General features: G+C 41.6%; 1 protein-coding gene across 3 annotated transcripts in view; it reads right to left on the bottom strand.

The window, feature by feature from the left end:
* Ptp99A (Protein tyrosine phosphatase 99A) overlaps window positions 1-21,769 on the bottom strand; it is a 149,405-nt gene that overhangs the window by 90,722 nt on the left and 36,914 nt on the right. For all 3 annotated transcript variants that reach the window (XM_032439434.2, XM_032439431.2, XM_032439432.2), the window contains exons 3-7: window positions 11,380-11,549; window positions 8,137-8,263; window positions 7,115-7,238; window positions 2,236-2,417; window positions 637-824 (exon numbers count right to left, since the gene is read on the bottom strand). In XM_032439434.2, coding sequence (XP_032295325.1) covers window positions 637-824; window positions 2,236-2,417; window positions 7,115-7,238; window positions 8,137-8,263; window positions 11,380-11,549 — 791 coding nt within the window. The remainder of the gene's footprint in view (window positions 1-636; window positions 825-2,235; window positions 2,418-7,114; window positions 7,239-8,136; window positions 8,264-11,379; window positions 11,550-21,769) is intronic.

Below are 21,769 nucleotides of genomic sequence, written 5' to 3'. Positions count from 1 at the left end.
TGCTTTTAGCCTGCGGTTAACCCGAAGGTATTCCCGAGTGGCATGTTTGGTGGCACGTGCCGTAAACGGTTAGCCGCATGTATTAATGTCTCAAACATTGCCACACTTCATTAGTGCCATCGCGTGTGTTGGTATTTCGAAAGATAAAAGTGACATACACACACACACACACACACACACACCTGACGCAAACTTTGTCCAAAATGTTGGCGACTAATCGTTAACAAATTGCTTCTGATAGCGACCACTACAAGAGATACCCTAACCGTAAATTGTGCCCCCTCCCCACCTCCCTTTGCAACACTTGTATTTCGTTGTTAGCATATGCCGCAGCTGGGAGCTGGGGGCGTGGCTGTGAGAAAAACACCTTTTGTCGGCAGGTGTAAATTACTTTTTAATACGTCGCGACGCTCTGCATGATGTGGCGCCCCAAAACGTGGCGCACACCTTGGGCCAATTGAAAAGCGGGCATTTTGTTGAAGATGGCAACAGACACCCGGTGGCACGAACCCGAAATGGATATCGAATGTGGCACGTTATGCAGAGTCCCCCCTTTTATTGCTGGCATTTTCAATATGGAAAAGTGTCAGAAATTGTGGAAATTCAATTATGTTAAAGGCGTGGAAGCACGCTTACCTCCACTGTATTATCGCGTATATAGATTTCCTTGGTATCGTTGGGATTGCGATCGCGTGGACGATATGTAATGCGATAGCCAAGAAACTCGCCCAAAATGGTATCCGGCGCCGGCGGCTTCCACGAGATGTACACCGAACTGGAGGATGTGTTGTGCGCCGTCGTCGGTATCGGTTTGCCCGTGGGCGCTGCAGAGAGGAAAAACGGGAGAAAATTCAAATCCAAATCAAAATTCAAATTCATATCGAAAGCATGAGCGGAGCCAGCAGACGTTGGTGCAAACTTTTTTTGTGTCGGTTGCCAAAAAGTTGGCGTAAACTCAAAAATTTCAAATTAAAATTGCCGCACGGCAAAGTTGCTCTCGTCTCTCGTCTCGTCCGTGTCTCTGTGTCTGTGTGGCATTGTCAGGTTGTCACTGTCACGCAACATAAGTTGCAAGTGCCCTAAGCCCCACGAGATTTGCTGTGCCCCGTGGTGCCGCGTCTGTCGCATCAAGTTAAATGGTGCGTGCCACAACTCCTGACGGGCAGGTGAGCTGCTCCGTCGGATTTGCTGGAGTTGGACGCGCAATCAGCTGGGGGGGCAGCCGGACAAGTTTGTCACTTGGCAACTTGGCAAGTAGCATATAAATAAATTCAAAGAAATTTTCCATTGACTGTAAATTGAATACTTGGCCTAAATGTTGCATGCCACCGGCTTAATTTATACAAATTGGCCAGAACCGCCGCCGCCGCCGGCGTCGTGTCCGTGGCGGCTGGCTGTTAATGAGCTTCAGGCCGCAGACTATTGACTAATTTGCAACCGCATGTGTTGCAGCAGCAGCAGCTGCTTCTTGCCACGCCTTTCAATATTGTGTGCGTGTGTGTGGCACAAATGGAATTTCATGCCCCAAGGCTTGCCATTTGGATTCTGTGTGGCTTCTAAGACAAATGTGTTGCTAATAGCTTGTCGCTGTCGCCAGTTGGAAATATATGACTGAGAGAGGCACGAAAGGGGGGTGGACTGGGCGTGGCAAGCTGCACGCAGCTTTTGCTGTGATTAATGAGCGTAGCCTATGAAAAAGTGCGTTGGCTTGGCGAGCTTTCAGTTTTGCCTAAAAGTAGGCAACAATTAATCATGCCGCAAGCAGCAGGTGCCACACACACACACACGCAGCATGCAACAAATGTAAAGTTGCAACAGCAACTGAGTATGTGTGTCATTGTTTAGCTGGCAATATTTGTCAATTTGCGGCTTGTCAATTCGGTTTGCAACTTTAACAACAGCTGCCACGCCCATTCACCAAATTGTAGCTTAATGTGCACACACACACACACACACACGCACACATGTATATATATATACACTCACACGCGTTTGGCGTTAAAATAATTAAATGCACATAAGGCTTAACAGCAGGCGCTTTTATGAGGTCACAACTTTTCATGGGCGGCACTTAAAGCAGGTGCAACTCCGCGCCGTCACATAAAATTCAAATGAAAATTTAATGCGATTGTAAAAAAGTGTCATGTCAGGCCGTCTGGTAATTGATGTGAGTCACCGTTAACGTCAGCCTATCATAAAATGGGCCATACCAGGCTAGCCTCCATATATACTCACCCTCGCGCAGCGTCACAATGTAGTAGGACTCCTTTGAGGGGGGGCTGATGCCCAGCTTGTTAACGGCCAACAGACGAAAACTGTAAACGGTGAAGGGCGTCAGGCCGGTCACCTGATATGAGGTTGCATTCGTTCTTGTGTAGATGCGAGCCACTTGATCCCAGATACCATCCTCGCCCTCGCTGCAAGAACAAAACAAAATAGAATACACAATCAGTTACCAGTTCATTTATAATTTATTCATTTGCATAACATGCTCTTTGCACTCGCTCGACTGTTTGTTTTTTTTTTTGTTTGTATTTGGAATAGTTTTTGCCTTCTAAATAAATGATATGCCAAAATTTATTAATCTTTATTACGTTTGCTTCAATTGACACCTGCAAATGCAATGTTAAATATTTTTTGTACCTCATTTATATGAAATACATTTTTAAAAGCCCATCCGCTGGGGGATTAACATAAAATATAGGCAACAAATGCATTATGAAAATACATGGGCGTCGCCTATGTAGGGGACGAGATTTGCAGCACATAAAATGCGAGCGTTTGCCATGGCTACTAAAATATTTATGCGCTTTTTACCACACACACGCACACATGCTAGAAATAGCAACAAATTTTTATTAGATTTTTGTTTTTATACCCGATCATTGGGTATTATCGTTTTGTAATTAAATATGTAACGCTTAAGGGTACATTTTAGGCACATGATGATACATATTTACTTTTGACTTGCGTAATATAAAGTCAGCTAAAGCTCGCAAGCTAAGTTTTCACAATGATTTTCGTTTGAAAAATGCATAAAATATGAATCTTAAAAATGATATTTCAGGCAAACCTGCCTTATGCTAGCTAATCATACAAAACTCTGCATAATTGTTGCAGGAATTAGGCTGGAGTTTGGGTTTCTAAGAATGTGCCAAATATGTGAAAAATTGTATAATTTTGTTAAGCTTTTAATGGCGTTCTCGATCATTTAATATGATTTAATTTAGTTAATATGCTTGCAAGGGTATTTAATTCGGCATGTGGCAAGCCCTAGTTAAAGTTCCTTTTTTGGGTTTATCCTTTATTATATTTTTTGTTTTCGTTGGCGTCGGTTGTGCCGCATAAATTTATAACAGCGGCCGCCGAATGAGCATTTTTCATGACCAATATCAAAGTGCAGTAAATTTTATTTAAAGTTGCCAAAAATTCAGTATCATGCATAAATTTCACGCATGTGTCTGTGCTGTGTGTGTGTGTGTGTGTGCCCGCATTATGTTATTAGGGCTTATGCACGGCGTCAGCTGCACGAGTTGAAAGGGGGTCGCAGCTTTTATGTGTGATTAAAAATGCATTAAATATGAGATGCGACCAAAAGCGGACACACAAAATAAATAAAATAAATATATTTGACTATCAATAAAAAAGAAAATGGGCGAAAAACATTTTTTTCAAGTTGCTTCAAAAAGCATTAAAATTAATAAATGCGAGTGGGCAGCCGCATTCGCACTACTTGCGCGCGTCTGTGTGTATCTGTTTGTGTGTGTGTGTGTGTGTCACATGTGTGTGTGTATTGTGAATGGACATTTTGTTAAAATGAATACAAGCTGCTGCTCAATGTGGGCGGGTGGGGGTGGTGGTGTTGGCAGGGGCTTGACTGTACACACACACACTGGAAAAAAGTTTTGGCGACTTCATGAAAAATGGGCGGCAGCAACTTGTAAAAAATGTGCTGCGCCTAAAAAAACAGCTCGACAACAACAACAACTGGCAAAATAACCGCAGTGGCAAATAAATTTGCGGCCGCACAACAAGACTGCGTGAGTGTGCGAGTGTGTGTGTTTGTGTATGTGAATCGGTATAAAATACACACACAATTTTTTGTTGTAAGCCGTTTAACATTTTTTTTTTTTTTGTTGCCGCTCTTAGCATATGGCTTATGTGTTTTGTGGGCGTGTGTGTGCGTGTGTGAGTGTGATTTGCATGGCCAGGGCCAAAGTTCACGCACGACTTGTTTAAAGAGGCAAAAATGTTGTATTTTGCGGCTGAGCAACTACATGAAATATGCACAATGAACTGCATAGAAAATGAGACTGTGCTGGCGGGACGGGTCAAAAATACTCTATTATAATATTTGAAAATATTTCATTATGTTTCAAATGAGCTCACAATTGGGCGCACTTTGTTGTGTTTGGCTGGCAAACAAGCGTATGTATTGAATATATATAACAAATATAATTATAATAATTATTTTATTTCTATTGAATGTGCGCAGAAATTATTTACAATTAAGTACAGTTACAATGCCAACTGTCAGCCACAAATTTTTCGCATTATTTAATTATTTTGTTCATTGTTCAATTACAATTAGAAAACATTAAGAGAAAATCGTTTGTCGTTGTGTTTAATTAATTAATATTAAAGCTGTGGCAATTCAAAGCAAAAAACTCACTAAAAACAACATGAAGTTCATTTTTATTTATTCATATACTTTTTTTGGTTCACTCCTAGGCCAATAAATCAACGAAGAGCACTTAAAATTATGATTGAATTTTACTTTTATTTCCTATGTGATGTCATTTGCCAAATATGCATTGCTGTGTGCGTGTGTGTACGTGAGTGTGTGTGTGTGTGTGTGTGTGTGTGTGTGTGTGTGTGTGTGTGTGTGAGTGTGTGTGTACAAACTGCATCAAAATCAACAAGAAATCAAGTGCTTGCCTAGAGAAGATACCCTATAATCTGATTTTAACTACTTGCTTCTTAACTAAATCATGAAATATATTAAAAAAGTGTTAACATATATACCCAAAACTTGAGGCTCTATTTTTAAATATTTGAATATGATCTGCGTGCTACGTATTATTTATGGGGATGAAAACTAGACGCCAAATTTGTTGTCTATTCTTCCGATGAGCTCTAGGATCTACTTGTTTTTCCTCAAATGGAAGCTATACCTCATCGATTCCTATATATTGTGTAGATGAAGGTGGGAGTTATCGAAAGGTCTGTTGTTGAAAGTTATTTTATATAGAATACAAAAACTCGCATGCCAAATTTCAGAGCTCGAATAGTTAAGTTGAAGAACTCAAAGATATTGACAGCTCGAGATATAGATATATTAAACGAGTCTCATTTTGCGTTGTTTTTTATACAACCCATTTTTAAGCAATTGGCATTTCCAGGGTATTAAAATCAACACAAATTGACACTTTTACACAACTGTAAACAGCACTCGAAACAGATGCGAAAACAACCATCCATTCGAAACATATAAAAGTTTGGCCTCAAACACAATAACCGCTCACAGATATGGCTGTGCGTCGGTGTGTGTGTGTGCGTGTGAGTGTGCGTGTGTGTGTTATACAATTTATGGCTCGCATTAACGTACAGCCACTTGTTTTGAGGCATGCAATCGCCCCTTTCACTTGACACCTCCCTCCACTTACCATCTGAACTCTTATTTCAATTGCATTGGCATTCAGTGTGTGTGTGTGTGTGTGTGTGTGTGTGTGTGTGGATTTGCGAGACGAGATTTCCAGCTTGAAGCACTTCGTTGTCATCGTCTTTCAATTTACGGGGCGGCGCGCGAGCACTCAAAATATATCTGCCGCATAATACACAAGCACTATAAGGGCCGATATACCCAGCCCTCTCTGCAGTGGGTATGCATATGCGCAAATAAACCGAATCAAGCGAAAATGTAAATAAGAGGCGTGCTCTGTGGCAGCAACAGCGGCGCGTGCAACACGAACAACAACAACAGCAGCAACAACAGCAACTCAAGCTACACTTCACATCACTTCACATCGATGGGAGAATTTGCATAAAATGCAGTCGGCGTCGCCGTCGCCGCCGCCATCGTCGTCGTCGTCGTCAGCGTCGTCGTCAGCGTCAGCTTCATTTTGTGCATGCCCAAAAAAGTATGCTACATATATGTATATGCATGTGAATAAGCGCTTGGCAGGCACTCGCGCGCGCTTGTGTGTGTGTGTGTGTGTGTGTGTGCGTGTGTGTGGTTATTTCTTATTTTGCATAAATGCACCACAGGCTCTGCTTGCTTTTCAGTTGCCTGTCATCGATTGCCGGCCCCAGTGTCTTGTGCCCCCCTTCGGCACGCCCCCTGCCTCCTACCCACTGCCCTCTGCCAGCTGCTGCTGTTGCTGCTGCTGATGATGGGAATTTATTGAAAAAGTTTCGCTTTTCAGTAGTTTTTCCGCATACTCGTTTTGCTGGCCTTTGTATTGCGCTCGCGGCAATCGTTTTTATTTCATGCCGCGCATTGAGTTCAAGTTATTCGGAAAATAGCCGCTGCAGGAGCGGGTGTGCCTGTGTGTGTAAGTGCGTGTGTGTGCGTGTTTTCTTTTCTATTTAAATGGAGCACAAGTGAAGTGCGTATCCTTGTGTATTTGCGCGCATATCACAGCCAACGCTTCACATATTAATTAAAGGCCTTGCAGCTGCAAGTGGATGCAAGGGGCACTGGGGGGCATGACAGCTGCAATATCTGCACAAGGATTTATCAAAGAGCGGCAAGCGGAAAGCAATAAACGCATGATTTTAATTGATTGCGTTTGCATTGGCAAGACAAAGACAAAAGAAGGCAAAGGAGCCATGCATCAGGCGCCCACTGAACCCGTTTCCGCGGGCGTGGCACACAGCGATTTATGGGCCCAAGATGATGATGATAAGTACAAGGATAATTATGTTGGATATATATCTAGTCCAACTGACATTAGACCTTAAAGCGCGCTAAATCAGAACGGTTACAGCTGTGGCATGCACACACACACACACAAATCACACAGACACACATACATACAGGCAGGCAGAAAGACAGCTGTGCTGACTTAAAGGACTCGACCTATGTAGCTATACATATGAATGCTGTACTTACCGAGTTTCAATAATGAAATGCGTCACCGGCGCATTCCGTGGATGTTGGGAGTGCGCCCAGGATAAGTTCACGGAGCGTGATGTGAAACTTATTAACAAAGGACGCTCCGGTGGATCGGGCACATCTGCAATCGAAGGAGAAAGCGAGAATGGTAAAAAAAAAGAGAAAAACACACGAGAAAAACTGGCAGCTATCAGTGAAATGCAAATGGAAATCATGACAAGAACGCGTACGTGTGTATGTGCATGTGTGTGCGGGTGTGTGGTGAGAAAATCGAAATTGTGTGCACACACACACACACACACACACACATACACACATATGTATATATAACTGCAAATGAAATCACCAAAATGGAAGGAAACCGGATAAATCATTAATGTTGTTATGGCTTTCATTAAATGGCGCATATAAAAAGAAAAGAAAAAGAAACAAAAAATAAATGCATGAAAACGAATCAGAAGAATTTGTTAAACCAAAATTGAATCCCGTTGCTAAAACATCTTAATTGAGATAATAAATAGATCTAGTTCATGAAAATACTTCATTAGATTCTGTTCTTTTATCAGGTTATTAAAACGGAATATCGAAATATATTTTGAATTTACAAGATAGCGAAAATTGAAAAAGTATCTATAATTTTCATTTATTTATAAAAGATATAATAATTTTCTTTTTTAAATAGATTTGAAACTATTTTTTTCCTTTGCTAATTGCTTAATTTTTCTTCTAATTTTATGCTCTTAGGAGACTAAAACGGACAGAAGTTAATTTGCCTGCCATAGAAACAAGAGGAATTATAAAAAGAGCTGTCAGGTTTATAATATCAAATTCTGTTTTGTTCTCTATTCTGGGTCAAGAAAAAAATAGGCAAAAAAAAACATAATTAAGTACACCTTAATTGAGGACATTTGTGTTTGATTAAAGAACAAGCAACGACACAATATTTTTGTTGAACAGAAATCTACTCGGATTTCTACTATTTGCACCTACAACCGAGTTGTTTCTACAACAAAACTTACCCTGGACTAGTAAATCCACAATGGCTTCTGGTATGTGACGATCGTTGACGAGGCAAATGTATTCCGTGGTGTCGCTGGCCAGCGCCGGGGAGAATTGCAAGCCAAAATTATCCGATAAGAGTTGTATCTGTAAATGGATTAAGAAATAAACCACGTTGACTATCAATTGAATTGTGCTTAATTATTTCATACGAAAGTAAGCCTAAAGTAACTTTTATGAGTATACACTACTCTTGATGTCTGAACTATGTTGGGCTAGCCATCAGTTAGAATAACAAACAAATTTGTCACAATCGTGTGCAGTCAAAGTAGAACAAGGGTTGGGTTGAATGGGAAATGAGGTTACGTGCTGACCGGAGGGGGAGCAGGGGTCCAATGGGGGCACAAAGCGAAAACAACACAAATGGACATGGAGACGTTGACAGTGGCCGACAACAATGTGAACAACATGAGTTTCTACTTTAGGCTGCACAAAACTTTTTAATACAAAAGACAAATAAGTTAGCAAAAGCAAGTTTGCTGCATCACCACACGCCCCGCCTCCTCAACAGCCCGCCCCTCTTGCCAGAGCCGACCTGGCCGAGCACCCCCTGCTGCAGTCCACCTATCGTCTGGGCCAGTTTTGTGTGTTGGCCATGGCCAGCACTTTAAATGGCCCCAAACATTGGATCAACATTTGACTCAGACGACAATTTGTATTCGTATACGATAACTTTTCGATGCACATGGACAGGGTTGTTGTTTTTATTGTTGCTTTTGTAAGACTCATAGATGAGCCTGGGCACACTGTGCATTGGAGGACAATGCACGCAAATTACTTTAAATTTTGCGCCTAGCAAAAAACCATTTATAAAAGCAACACATTTAATATGATGTACAGCCAGACAGGACGCATGTCCAAGCCGTTCTTATATCATATAATTTCTTGAAAACCTATTAAGGATTTTATACTTGACACTGTCGAAAATCTCTGGAATCGCATTGTATTCAAATAGGCTTTTTTGTTGTTATTATATATTTTGCCAAGAAGCTTTATGCATTTGCCCTACTCAAGTATCTGTGTGGGCTAGCTGGTCGTATTATATGCTCGTCTGAGCTACAGCAAGAGTGTGTGTGTATGTGTACGTGTGCGTGTGTTTGTTTTGCCACAAAATTGTAAGCATATTCGTCTGGGCCCTTTGGCTGCAGTCTTGTGGCATAAAATTGTTGCTCGATTGGATTTGATTATTAAGCAATAACCAAGAGCTGCTCGCCGCAAAACAATTTGGCCCCAACAAATTTTTCCACAATGGAATTTCAATTTACAGTGCAATCTGCAGTCGAGCAGTAAATTGCAACTAGATTTTAATTACATGCAACAAATTTTCGGGGCCAACTTGTTTGCACATGCACTAAATCTGTGCGCCTGACAGGGCTCATAATATGTCCCAGATAGCTGCTGAAAATTCATCATAGCATCTAGACAATCTTTAGCTGAGTTGAGCTGGGTTAAAACTGCATAACAGTCAGCGACAGGAACATGAATCATTTTCTTCCTACTCTCTTTTTTAGCCGCAGCCATAAAACAAAAGTTAATAGCTGCTTAGGTGTGTGTGAGTGTGTGTGTGTGTGAGTGTGTGTATGTGTGGTGTCAGTTGTAATAAAATGAAGCAGCTACTACGACGGTCTAAAAAACTTTTAATACATATAATAGCCAGGCATAAAGCACACAATGCACAGTGGGGCAATTGGCAACGGCAATGTGAGAAGAAATCGTTCAAATTTATTTCTTTATCAAAAGAAAATACAACTTGGCAGCAGTCGTTGTGTATCTTAATAATATTCTTCTAAATATATTCCTCTAAAATATATTCTTCTAAAAAAAAAATGCATAATATTTCAGTTGCCAAAATTATTTGCAAAAATAAATATACGTTCAATTCAAGCTTTCTGAGTAATCGATTATAATCTATCTATCTATATATCCATCTATCTATCTATCTATCTATCTATCTATCTATATATCTATCCATCATCTTTCTAGCTATCTATCTAGATAGCTCGTACGATTCGTCAAATTAGTTTCTGCTGTCGATTTATTTCAATATTTTGCCCATGCATTGCTCCACTGTGCAGCGCAGCCGCCGCACATTGAGCAATGGCAAAGGCCAAATTGGCCAAGAAATATGAACGAGTGCGCGGCTGCTAGCCAGGTAAACTCTGCTTAGCTTGGCGCCAACTTTGGCTTGGCTGCAGCTCAAGTGTCCCAGTTTGCCATTTAACACGATTGCAAGAGGGGGGTGGAGGAGTGGGCTGCTGCCTAGGCGCAGTGCCTTCCGACTGCCGCTGAAACTTGTTCATTCTTCATTTTGTTTGCCCCGCCTCAGTGGGCCCCCGGAGTGCGTTTAAGGCGGCAGCTGCTGCCTGCTGCTGCTTGGCAGCCACTTATACGATTTTTGCGCCTCGTCGTTTTTATTTTAGTACAACTATCAAACATTAAAAATATATTGGCTCCACTGTCTGCACTGAGCACAGTGCTGGCTGCGAACTCCCACTGATGGCCACTTAGTTCTCCTGACTTTTGCTGCACTTTCTTTTTGTTCGTTTTGGTCGCTGTCGCTGTCGTTTGGTAAAGTTCAAACAGCCGCCTTGAAACTAACTGGCTATCAATTATTTTAACAGCCATTTTTTCTCTCTCTTTTCATTTTGTCTGTAACAAGTAGCCCAAAAATATTTAATGGCCCAACTCAAGTGGCCCGCACCCGGGCCATCAAGTGCCGAAATATGGCAAGTGGGTAATGAATTCTGATATGACTCAAAGTCGGATTGCAATTTGAGTTATAACTGCACTCCAGAGATTTTTACTGAGACCATTCGATATGAGATTAATGAAATTCACAACAAAAAAATTGTTTGTCACTTCCAAAAAAAAGGCAAGAAATAAAAATCTGAAATAAAACTGTTCTGGGTATAAACTATAACTAGTTTCGAAGTTAATCTTGAGGGCTAACAATGACAAGAATAAAATTTCAGCTTCGTTTTGTAAGAGTTATGGGAGCTCCAAGTCTGGAAGCAGCAATTTCTTTTGGGTAAAGTTACAAATTCGAATAATCGTCTTTGCACCTTTTAGGATCTCTTTCAATTTTGAGTCAAACATTTGCAGTTGCCAAGAAATCTTTTAGCAATATTCCTTAATAACTAAAAGCTGAATGAAAAACTAAGGAATCCAATCAATAACTTTATATATTTTCGATTCGTACTCACCCTAGGGCTATGGAGCAACGGTATGCGATTGGCAAACTGTGCGATTGTCGTTGATGCTGTCTTCCAGACGAGCGTGTCCACCAGCGAGTGCTCCGTGACCCCCGGGCAGGGTATGGTTACGTTCTTGCCAGCCTCGGCATTTACCTTGACATAGTCCAGATTCGTAACGTCTGCAAAGAGTGCGATAAGAAGAGGAGTATTAAAATTGTGCAGGTCAAAGGAAGAGTGGCTTAAGCTGAAATTGTTGAAAATGTTGCTAAAATGTCTGGCAGGCATTTTAATTACATAACATGTTGGCCGTGACCACAAAGCGGCTCCATGTTGCATGCAATTTCAGGGCGCTGCAAGTTGGCCAGGTGCATGCGTGTGTGTGTGAGTGTGCGGGCCAACACACACACACAAGCTTACACTTTGATCCTTTTGTGCAATATTTGTTTAGGAAATTGCTAAAATACATTGCAGCCTGCCAGCTTGGCCTGGCATGCTGGCACGACCACAGACCAAAGCCGGGCTTCAATTAAAATTATAAAAACAACAAATCGATTATGGCCGAGAATCCTTTCTATGGAGTCCTTTGCTGGCATCAAACTCAACGCTTGCCGCATAAATTTGCAAGCGTTCAAGTGTGCATAATAAGCATTAGGCATGACGCAAATGTCCGGACCTAACTGCAGCGTACAGCTTACAGGACGAGCGTGTCCTGTCCTACGTTTGCCAATGAATTGAAAAATCATGCAGAAAAACAATCGCCTGCAGCAATGCAACTGGTTGCAGCCACGGCAAGAGCAACAGCAGCCACAGCAACAACATCTCGTCCGCAATCAGCTTCCATGCAATTTGCGTCTGATGCTGCCGAAAAACATTTCAACAGCCGCCCGTCTATGACTATGACTTGATTTTCCAGTGGGCGTGGCAGTGGCAGTGGCAGTGGCTCAGTGGTTACATTGCATGGGTAACATGCTGCAGCAGCAGAGTCTCCTGCATGCAGTCAAACGGACGACATTTGGCCAAATATTTGTTGATCACAGAGCAGTGCTACAAATGGACTGTATATGCCATTAGCTCGGCTCGGGCTTGGCTTTAAATTGTGTTCCGAGTTTTCCAAATGTAATTTCAATGCATAACAATTATTGTTGGGCTGTAGCCCATCAAGCTGCATCAAGCTGCATTTGAGTCGAGCGCTGGAAAGTAGGCAACACAAATTGATCAAAGACCAGAGCTGCACAGCGTGTGCAACTATTACTAAGGGAATTTAGTTGTATTTTTCATATGCGTAGCTTATTCAAATGAAATTAAATCTCAGCTTGTGTAGTGTGTAGGTGTTTGGTGTTGTTGGGCCCTGTTGTTTTAGGCTTTGTTTTTGCCGACCGTTGAAAAGTATGCTACATATATTTTTGAAAAGCAGAGCTTTCTATTACATGCACACAGCACTAGACAGGTATCAAGGAAATTTATTTTCTGTAAGATATTTGAATGCAATTTCAATGCATACTAAATAAAGACCAGTGCCTATTGATTAAAGGGCAAAGCCTTGCACTATCTGCATGAAGCACTGAACAACCTCATATGGTGTAGGGTATTCGAATGCATTTTCATAAACATAACAATAAGCATAGAGTTGCGCTGTGTGGTGCCCATAAGCATTGACAACTCTGGTGCATGTTTTTTCAGTGGGCCATCCGGAGGCCAACTGGCAACGCGTTTAATTACTCGGCTCTTGTGCAGCGCCAACTCTGCCACAGGCACATCAGGGGGAAGCTGCTTGGTCTGGCTACGGCATATTTTGCATATTATAAGCTGACCAGTACCCTTTTTCCCTAGCTGCTTTCGCAGAAGTGACCCATTGCGTGCGCAGTTGCTGGCAACTAATGCTGCCGGGTGCTTCTGCTGGTTCCCCGGCTGGTGGTCAGTTTTGTGTAATTTATGGCTTTCGGCACCACGTTGCAGCACTGTCAGATGGGGGCCGCTGCAGCTGCCAGAGAGATTTTGCATACTTATTATGCCAGCCGCATGCTGATGAGGGGGAGCGCGCATCTTCATCCTCAACATTTTCAGCCAGCGGGGCCTGTGTGGGGTGTTTAATTTCCTGATCATTTTTCGATGTAAAATCGCGACGCCGGCTGGCACGCATGAACCTGGCCACAGCAGCCAACTCCTGGTTCGCATAATGTCAGTCCTGACGCAGGAAACAATTGCTTACAATTTATGCACGAATGCAAAATGTTGCAAGTGTTGTGTGTACACACTTTGGACATATTGAAGCGCCCGGCAATCACATCGATAGATATAAAGTTTCCCCAGTCGTTGACCAATTAAAAAACCAGCCCAAAATTATGCAGCCAGGCAGACGAGAGCTGCGTAAATAAATTATAACTACGAGTACTTATTTCGCTGGCTGAACGAATCCCAAGGGACGCACGACCCGCCAGACTTGGCTAGAGATGAGCGCGTGTCGTGCGATTAAAATGAGTTCTCATTGTGCTCAGAAATAAATGTTGCAAAAAAAAACAATACATTTAATTTCATATCAGGTGGAATTATTTTTCAAAATTTCACTAGCTTTGCAGTTATTTTAAGTATTCCATAAAACAGTTTTCACGCAAGTTGTTGGATAAATTTGGTAGAATTTTTTCACGGCACGCGTTCATCTCGACTCAGGACTCCAAAAATTAACCAGCGACAAAGGGTCCAAGCCCGAGCTGAGCAACCCTCAGGGGGCACAGCAGTCAGGCACTGAGTGCACTTGCCCTGTGGCACACTCGAGTGGGTTCTTGCAGGGCGAACGCTAATAATCAAATTGAATGCAACCCCTCAAAAGCGAAATAGATGGCGAGAGACGCAACAGACGAAGCGGCAACAATTAATTTTATTTATGTTGATTCTAATCAACGAAAAATAATTTCAGTCAACCAACACAATTGCCTCTTGTGGCGTCTGCTGCCATGGCAATCGAAGCGTCCATCTGTCCGCCTGTCTGTCTGTCTGTCTGTCTGTCTGTGTCTGCACTTGCGAGTTGTATTAAAATTGAATTCATGCACCGTTGGGTCCATTGCGTCGTATTCCCGAGTTCAAATCATTACCGTTATTAGTGCATTTAGACGTGTCCGATTGGCCAACAGCTGCGGTGCTTCTGACCAAGTCAATGGACAACAACAACAACAACAACAACAAGCAGCACTTGCTAGCCAAGCATAACCAAAGCAAATGGAGCTGCTCGGCACTGCACGGCTAAGCCCCAGCAATGGCACTCGAGAGACTCCCATTGCAAGTGCCATTAAAAGCTTGTCAGGCATCAGGCGCAACTGGGCGCAACAGCTGTGGGCGTGGCCCGTGGTCTACTCGAGCTGCAGTTAGTTGCGGGTCAGCGCCAGTCAACGTTAGTTTTATGCGTGCCAACAGAGTTCAACTGGTGTTGCTCTTCGGCTCGGCTCTTGAGCATTTGCAATTAGCTGCTGCTGCTGCTACTAATTATCACTGACCATATAATACCCTACGCCAGCTGTATAAGTTAGATAATTATTTTGAAGAACAGTGGGCATAGCAGGTGCTATAAGGCATCCTTTTGAGCATAGATAATTTCAGTTTAAGCTGAAGCTTTTAACTAAAGCCATTTGATATCGAAACTGCCAATATATTGGGAAGTGTAGATGCCATAGGATTGTTTTTCATAAGAATTAGGTTATATATAAAAAAAATCGCGAACTTAGGTGCTCGCAATTCGTTATCACATATGATTTTGATAAGCAGAAGAAATCGAATTGGAAGAGGACTTGTTAAAAACTTCATATTCGATTAAGCAACTGATTAGGATTTATATACACTTTCATTTCTAATGACCATAACTATTAATAGGTTTGAGTGCTGAGACACTTATCAGCATTGCTCAAAGGACAGCTTGTTATAATGTGCTTTGATAAATATGTCGGCCAGTTAATCTGAGAAAAACTACGAAACAATAACTAACTACATTTGAAGTCGGTCGTGCCGAGGATAATGTAAGTCATAACGAACAAGAAAAACTATAAATAACCTCTGCTTTATCAAAATTACATGTAATTTAACAAAATAAATATCTAAATTAGGGTAATCGTACGCATTCATATTGTGTTGCCTGCATAAACAAGGTTCCAGGTTATAGTTTGCGAGCAAGCGCAAGATTCAAATCTTGATTGATTAATAAGGAGGTGTAGACATTAAATTGATTGGGATTTCTAATACCAATACTACTACTAATTTCTTTTTTTCCACCTAAATCAGTTGTCTGCATTTATTTCTGTACTATATGAAAGATGCCTAGATACAATATGAATTTAGATAATTGTAATGGAGATAAACCTTTTTAATATTACCTCGACATATTAATTGTGGACTTGGCTTGTAAATTTCCCCATTCAAATAGAGTTGCCATGGCTCGAGCTGTGCTCTAATAGAGAGTTGCCTTGGCTTTTGTCGTACCCTCATGCAGAGTTGCTGTGAGTTTTATTGTACTTTAAGCTGCTTTATTAGAGCCGCATCCATTGCAACAAGTGAAGAGGTTTATGATCCAGCCGCCGGCGCAAATAGTGCGAAATGCTGTGGGATATTCGGCAGAGGCTGCAGCCAAAAATGCCACGAAATTGACATTGACTGCCAGAACGTTGGACGGCCGGGGCTTTGTTCGGCAGAGCCATTTGGTTTTTAATCCTTGTGCTATGCTGGCCCTTTGGCTGTCCAACAACTGGCTGCCAATCGCCTGGCAAAGAGCTTTGCTTGTATGCCACCCCATCCCATTCATCCGCATTTTTGGCCGTCATGCATTCAATTGCTGCGCATTTTCCGACTCAAATCAACGCACCACGCAGACCCATCTCCTGCTGCAGCTGCAGCAGTTCATTTTAGTTGCCCTTTCGACTGCATTTTGCCAAAGAGGGCGGCTGCTTGCAATTTGGTAAGCGGCTATTTAGAAATCATTGCCAAACAATTTTGCGTCAACGTGAAGCGCTTTAAAGCCATGGCAACTGCATTAGCCGCATTAAAATCTCATATGCCACGCCCCCAACGTGGTCTGTGTGCCTTGTGAAAATAGTTTTTAAGAATTGAATTTCTACCTTTTTTTTCCAGCACATTTCACAGGTATTGCTTGTGCCTCATTTCTTGCCTTATTCGACTTGCAACTGTTGCCACAGGGCGTGCCGCCTCCTTTGCTCGACTTTTAAATGCATTTCGTCATTTATTGCCTGCTGTTGAGCCAATTGCATTAACCACGTTTCACTTAAGTCCGCTGCTGCTGCAATACTTACGCATTCGAATTCAAGTGCTTGAATAATTATCCAATTAAAACTGAAACTGTCCCTTCTCGCAGACATTGGCTAGGCCTCTTTTATTATTTTCCCTTATTTTGTCATGTTTAATGTGCGCTTGCTTCAAGCACGTGCCAAGGACAGCGGCTCGAAAAGGATGCCAGTGCATGAGTCTGTCTGTTTGTCTGTCTGTCTGTCTGTCTGTCTGATTGACTGTCTGGCCTGACTGAATGGCTGACTGGCTCGCTGATTGAATAGACAGTCTGTCATCTCTGCTGCTGGCTGCTGTTCGCTGCAGACCAATATATAAATAAATGCTTTAACAGACCCCCGGACAGTGGTTCCTGACAAGGGCAACATCGACAGCAGCAGACGCAGACGCCCGGACTCTCGTTCACATGACGACAAGATATCCCTTTTTTATGCCTGAGCGCTGCGAATAATGAAATTATAATAAATACACACACCCACACACAGCATCACGCAGTGTAAGCACATGCGTGTATGTGTGCTGAGATACCCTACAATTTTTGGGCTATGCAAAATGTCTATAAAATTTATATATTCATTATTTTATTATGGATGACCTAGGAAGACCTACATTCCTACATCAAGTCTGTAGCTCTTAAAGGTTCTGAGATCCTTGCGTTCTAGCGGACATGGCTAGATCGACTTGGCTATGGATTGGTTTCGGAGATGCCTTTCTTCTTCGTCTTTAAAGTAAGGCTGATCAGCACCTCATGCTCTCATAGCTATTGTGTTTAATGGATATAAACACAACTTAGGCACGTTGGTTCTTTGGTAGCCTGTTTGTCAATTTCTTAGATAAAAGCTGACAAGTGGCGTGTGGCAGGCGACAATGATGTGTGTGGCATGGTTGAGCCACGACGACGTGCAGGTGGGCCATGCCCACAAATCGGCCTCAAGTGTTTTGCTTATGAAAATGTCTTATAGCAGGCCAAAATAAACGAGAGCCAAACCATCAAGGATCAGTCAATAATGCTGACAACATATTGAAGACAAGCTGACGGCCCTGTCAGCTAACAATATGTATGTGTGTGTGTGTAAGTGTGTGTAGATGTTTTGTTTTGCATGCGTTTTTCAATTTCGCTTAACATCAACAAAATGAGGTGAACGAGCGTGAGAGGGTTACCGTTTTTGGGTTAGGGGTTGGTAATTGTTTGACGGACAGCACTAAGTGCTTCCAACTCATTGAACAAATGCGGCTTACAACAAGTAAATAATATGTACCATAAATATAAGCAACATACAAATTTTATATAATATTGGATAGAGGTGTACACCCCATAAATTTATGTATGTGCATAGCAAAATACTTGCCACAACAGAACCGAGGCTAAAACGTACGAAATACTCTGTTCAATGCCAGCTTTAAGTGGGTCGCCACGGGTCAAACTGTTACCATATGAAACTGAATCAACTCAATTTTGAAAAACAAATAATTGTCCGGGTGGACTTTGTGTAGGCTTATTTATGATATGATTTAATTTCAAGGATATTCTGTGTAGTCTACTTTCTTTCTCGATTTATCAACAAGAATTATTTCCTTTTCTTTTGCTTCGATTCACACACCTACTCTGATCCCTCTAGCTACGATATAACATTCTACAATTTCATTTATATAAAATATAAAAGGGATATAAAGTATTACCCACAATTCGTATTGATTTCTTTTCAATTTATTTCATTTTCAAAATATATTCCTTGAATAGAGGTCACTTATTTGTATATGCCTTTGCGTTCGCATCGTTTATTCCCATTATATGCTTTGGTACACATACTTTTTGCAGCCATTGTGCTTGTCCCTAGCATATTTGCGCCTAAACCACATGGATACACAGGCAGACACACACACAGAGCCTGCAAATTGGCACAGCATCGCATTGCTACACCTGACAATTCTCTGTCCCCTTCCACATTGCACCCCCTCCAACCTTGTCACTGCGGCACTTGAATAGAAAACGTTGCACATTTAAGGGCTTGGACCGTGTCATGGCGGGGGCAAGGAGGGGAACGGGCGGCGATGCTACCAGGTGAAAAGTGAAAGGCTCCAAATGTTGTTGCTACTTTGTGAGGCAACATTTTAGCGAGTTTTTGCTGTTGAATATCGGTTCTAGTGTACCTCTGTGTGTGTGTCAGTGTGTGTGTGTGTCAGTGTGTATGTGTGTGTGTGTGAGTGTCTCGTTGTCGCCCTTGTCATGAATGGCGCTTGGCGTAATTAAAGCTAAATAGCCGGCATAATGAGCAAGTAATTAGCGATGCTTTTGCCAACAGTTTGCCACGTCCTGTGACCTAGCTTCCCGCACCCCGCAGCCCAGGAGCTCGCCGGCATTACGCGGCTGTCTGCCTTCCAGGCGAATGCTTATGGCTTAATGTTAGAGTATGCTATGATCTTAGAGATTTTATAATTTGCATAGTTCTTTTTATCAAATTGACGACGATTTCTGATTTGAAAAGCAAACAAACACGCGCGAAGCCAGAACTTTTGTTGTGGAAGTTGCAGATACTTGAGTATTTTAATTTATTTAAATTAAATGTGCATCCTGGCGTTAGTAAATCAAATGCAGTGTAAATTTATTTTTTTATTAAGAAAAAATTGAAAATAAAATGCAAAACTAATTAAAAATTGAAATCTGCATTTGATTTTGCATATTTTGTTAATATATTATAGCATTATTTTAAATTAATTACATTTGCATTTTAATTCAAAGATTGCCGTATGGCTCATTGCTAACGGTAAATATATAGTTACGCCCACATTACGAGCCCCGTCGGAACCAATCTGTTTGCCCGTCTGTTGGCCCCGCATGACTCTGGCAAACAAGGACTCGACGCCGCCGTAAAGCAAATTCAAATAATAGAGTAAGTTTCTTTCTCATTAGGCGTCATGTTTGCTAACAAACACACACACACACACAAGCACAGCCATACATAAACAACATACACATATACGCACGTACACACTTGGAGTAAAAGTCTGCCATTTAATGAAAGAAGTGCACTTTTATACTCAAACAAGGCTAGTGAGATATATGTTGTTTAGCAGCTGTTATCTTAACAGCGCTTGTTTTGTAACTGTCTTAGCATAGCTTCCTTTCTCACAGTGTACGCTTATAATAACTATTTTAAGGCTGATTTAAGCCTTGTGTTCATTTAAAATAAACAAAAATTGGCGGACATTTTTTCGCTGAGTGTACGCACAGTAAGTCGCACGGCCAAAGCGATTTTGACACCAGCAGCTGAAGCTGAAGCTGCTTAATGAGTCCAAATCCGACGCCCGCAACTTTTGGATACGCAACAGAGCGACCCACCCACGAACAGGGAATTGCAGGGGGAGGGGGGAGGGGACTGTTTTTATTTGGGCTAATGTCTGTAGACAAGAAATGTGCTGCGATGGGTTTTGGGCGTTGATGGCTGCTTTGTTTGCGTAATTTGTTTAAAAGCTGACGTGGTATAATATAAATAAGCCTTATGCTGGACGACAGCAGCACTAACAATAACAAATACAAAACAATAACAACAACAAGAAACGAAAACAACAATAAAAATGTTCATGTTTTAATTAATCATTGCCTGGCTAAACAAGAGTCAAGCTGACGGCGGACGGTGTGGGGTGGCAAATCGAGTCCAGAAATACGTTTTTTGGGTAAACAATAAACGACAGCAATGTGAACAACAATAACGTCTAGATAAATATGTCAACGAGCAGCCATCTAAGCCCAGCCCCCCTTTTCGACCGCCCCAAACCCTCCCGCATGCGACACGGACAGAGCTGACAGCAAATATTTGCTGCTGGGATAATCAAATTTACATTTCACTGAAGTAGAAAACGAAGCAGCCCCTCGAATGTGACAAAACTCGAGTCCAACTCAGCCCCAGCCACCAAACCACTCGACGTGATGCCCCACCGCCAGCGGGGCTTTAATTACATCACAAATGCCGGGAGTTGCAGAAACACAGCTGCAGCTGCTCTCGGCTCTCAAGTGACAGCTGCACCTGTGGCAGCAACAAGCGCATTTGCCCCGTGGCATAGACTCAAACACACACACACACACACACGCACGCCTAGCTGTTGTGCTGTTGTGTGCTTACACGGAAAATGACTTAGCCACAGCTTCAAGTGAATGTTCCCATTATACCCTTGTCAAGGGTATTTTGATTTTGTGATGAAATGTGTAAAGGGCAGACATCTCCGACCCCATAAATCATCATCAATATTCGAGTTAATATATATCATTTCGCTGCCATCGTCCTAATTTATTTAAAATTCTTTAATTAACAGATATCTTGACCAACCGCTATATTTATTTTTTTACTATGCGCCCCATAAATAAGCAGAATCGTTTTTATTTAACTGGAGAACTAACGAACTTTACGATTCCCTCACATATCGCCATGACGGCAAGCTATAATGCCGCAAGGGTATTTCATTTTCGGTGTGCCGATGTCGTTGTATCTATATTTTTTCTCATTTGCTGCACAGCTGTTGCCAGCAGCTGCAGCTGCAATTTTCTCGGCTTTCATTTGTATTTCCATTACTCTGGCCACACCCAAATGTGGCCACATACTTTCAGTCCAAACAAATGCCGCCAACAGAAGCCGCCAAGGATGTAAGACGTTATTCAAAGCACTTTAATATGTATTATATTAAGTTATGCCTGAATATTAAATATTATTAAATATATTGAATATTAAATATTGTTTTGATTACCTTCCTATTTTTGTACAAGAATATTTCAAGTGTAAGATCGGATTGTTTTTTAATAAAATTATAAAAACGATATTTTCGTCAGAGTTTTGAATAAATTGCTTGCTACTCGATATTTTCCCTAAAATGTCAATTCATGGTGGCCTTAGAAGTAGGAAAATATATTAAATATCTAAAGGTTAACAACATCCATATAAAAACATTCGACATTATCTGGCTTAAAGCTTTCACCTTTGAAAGTTATAAAATTGTATTTTAAACAATATTGAATGTCATGTTTTTTTCACAGAACAATATTAAAAATGAATTTATGGACTACTTTTATCGGTACAATAAAACTTGCTGCACGTGCACACTTTAATATTTCAAAATAAAGTCAATT

Source organism: Drosophila virilis, chromosome 2 (assembly GCF_030788295.1).
Source record: "Drosophila virilis strain 15010-1051.87 chromosome 2, Dvir_AGI_RSII-ME, whole genome shotgun sequence".
NCBI lineage: Eukaryota > Metazoa > Arthropoda > Insecta > Diptera > Drosophilidae > Drosophila > Drosophila virilis.
This window is presented reverse-complemented; position numbering and strand designations above follow the sequence as displayed.